The 2,074-nt window shown below is 63.9% G+C and overlaps 1 protein-coding gene across 1 annotated transcript in view; it reads left to right on the plus strand.

The window, feature by feature from the left end:
* Positions 1 to 1,371: 1,371 nt before the first annotated feature.
* Positions 1,372 to 2,074, plus strand: part of SOX3 (SRY-box 3) — a 1,363-nt gene continuing 660 nt past the window's right edge. Inside the window, exon 1 of the mRNA XM_008057312.2 lies at positions 1,372 to 2,071. Coding sequence (XP_008055503.1) covers positions 1,375 to 2,071 — 697 coding nt within the window. The 5' untranslated portion in view covers positions 1,372 to 1,374. The remainder of the gene's footprint in view (positions 2,072 to 2,074) is intronic.

The following is a 2,074-nucleotide window of genomic DNA, read 5'->3' on the forward strand; positions in this document are numbered from 1 at the left end:
TCTGCCACATCTGTCCGGATGGCTTCTCATTCTCTCTCACCGAGAGTTTCAAACGCTGTGCCACTCGCTTGAGCTGGCAGCGGTGATTGTCGGGGTTCTCTCTTCCCGCAGCTGGGATTCCTGCGCCGCTGGTCTTTGGCAGACAACCCAACAAGCAAGTGAATGTCCCGCTCCGAATCTCGGGGCTTGGATCAGGAGGTCTGTAAAACAAGAAAGGAGATAGACGGAATCCGTTAGCCGAGTCTGCTCCCGAGGGAGGCGGCGCGGCCGCGCGCCGAGAGCAGCGCTCAGCAGTCCCGGCAGGTGCGCCGCCCGCGGAGGGGGCCCGGCGGTCTGCCTGAAGGACTCCCTCGGTTCCGCTCCGGCCACCGTCCCCCCTCCAAGAAACTTCTTTCACTCAGAGAGGCTCTGTGTTGCCATGAAAACGGATTTTCCAAGGGGCCCGACCCTCCCCCTCAGGGGCATTGGACTGGAAAAACCGAAATGGCCAGAGAGCAGAGACAAAAAGGGGCCGCTAAGCGGGGGCCGGGAACCAGAGAGCGGAGGCCGGTTCAGCCCCTGCGTCCCACACACACTCTCCACACCACCGCGTGCGAGCGCCTCCGCTAGGCTCAGGTGGCGGGCGGCTGACTGGTCACACTCCCGCAAACCCAGGAGAGCCTCACAGCCCCGTGCACTCAGCGGTCCTGAAGCCTATCTCCCATGTCCGGACCCCTGACCCTCGCTCGGTCCCGGACGCACTGACTCCCCTGACGAAAGGTCCGGGCAGCCAGCGACCAATTCCAGGCAGGGCTTCTTGGAGGCACAATCTGGGGCACCTCCGATACACCTTGAGTCCTCAAACCTGCCTGGGTAGCTGACGGTGCCCAATGTCCCTAGCGCTGGCAGCAGAAGTGGCCGGAAGACCTCCGTGCTGAGAGCGGGAAGCTTTGCCGGCTGGTCCTAGGACGGGGCGGCGGTCGGCCTTGGCAGGGTTGCAAAGTTGTTGTCTGAACCCCTCGGGCGCCCCTCTGTCCCCTCCCCGCAATCCTGCTCTCGATCCCCTTCCCCTCCTTCATCTTCTTGGGCTTCGTTCTTTCAAACTTTTCGAGACCCTAACTGGTGGTCTCTGAGCAGGTCTCTGGGACTCCCGCCTCCTGAAAAACTCTCATCACGTCACTCGGCCCAAGAGGGGCGTGCGGGTGAACGAAAGGGCTCCCCGAACTTTTTTTTCAAGCCGGGCCAAACGGGGGCTCGGTGATGATTGGTCAGGGCGCATCACTGCGAGCCTGTCAATCACAGGGCCTCCGGGTGGCGAGGGGCGGACCAAGTCCCAACCCCGGGGGATCCGAGCAGGTATATAAGGGGCAAGGCGAGAGCCCGGCCAGATTGTGAATGCGACCTGCTGGAGACAACGCATCAGGTGCAAGTAGCCTGCGGGTTCCTGCTGACTTGGCGCGGAGCACTTCGGCAAGCCTGCCTTTCCCGCCCGACTCGCTGGCCCACAGGCCCCCAAGTTCCCCTCCGACGGAGTCCCCGGGCATTTTCACCGTGGCCGCTCCAGCTCAGGGAGCACCTTCTCCTCCCGCCACGCTGGCGCACCTTCTTCCCGCCCCGGCAATGTACAGCCTTCTGGAGACTGAGCTCAAGAACCCCGTAGGGACACCGACCCCAGCGGCGGGCTCCGGCGGCCCCTCAGCCCCGGGAAGTGCAGGCAAGAGTAGCGCGAACACAGCCGGCGGCGCGAACGCAGGCGGCGGCAGCAGCGGTAATGCGAGCGGCGGGGGCCGGGCCAGGGACCAGGACCGTGTGAAGCGGCCCATGAACGCTTTCATGGTGTGGTCTCGCGGACAGCGGCGCAAGATGGCCCTGGAGAACCCCAAGATGCACAACTCTGAGATAAGCAAGCGCTTGGGTGCCGACTGGAAACTGCTGACCGACGCCGAAAAGCGACCGTTCATCGACGAGGCCAAGAGACTGCGCGCCGTGCACATGAAGGAGTACCCGGACTACAAGTACCGGCCACGCCGCAAGACCAAGACGCTCCTCAAGAAGGACAAGTATTCCCTGCCCAGCGGCCTGCTGCCCCCCGGCG

This window comes from Carlito syrichta, unplaced genomic scaffold (assembly GCF_000164805.1).
Source record: "Carlito syrichta isolate Samal-C Ts95f unplaced genomic scaffold, Tarsius_syrichta-2.0.1 Scaffold302948, whole genome shotgun sequence".
Taxonomy (NCBI): Eukaryota; Metazoa; Chordata; class Mammalia; order Primates; family Tarsiidae; genus Carlito; species Carlito syrichta.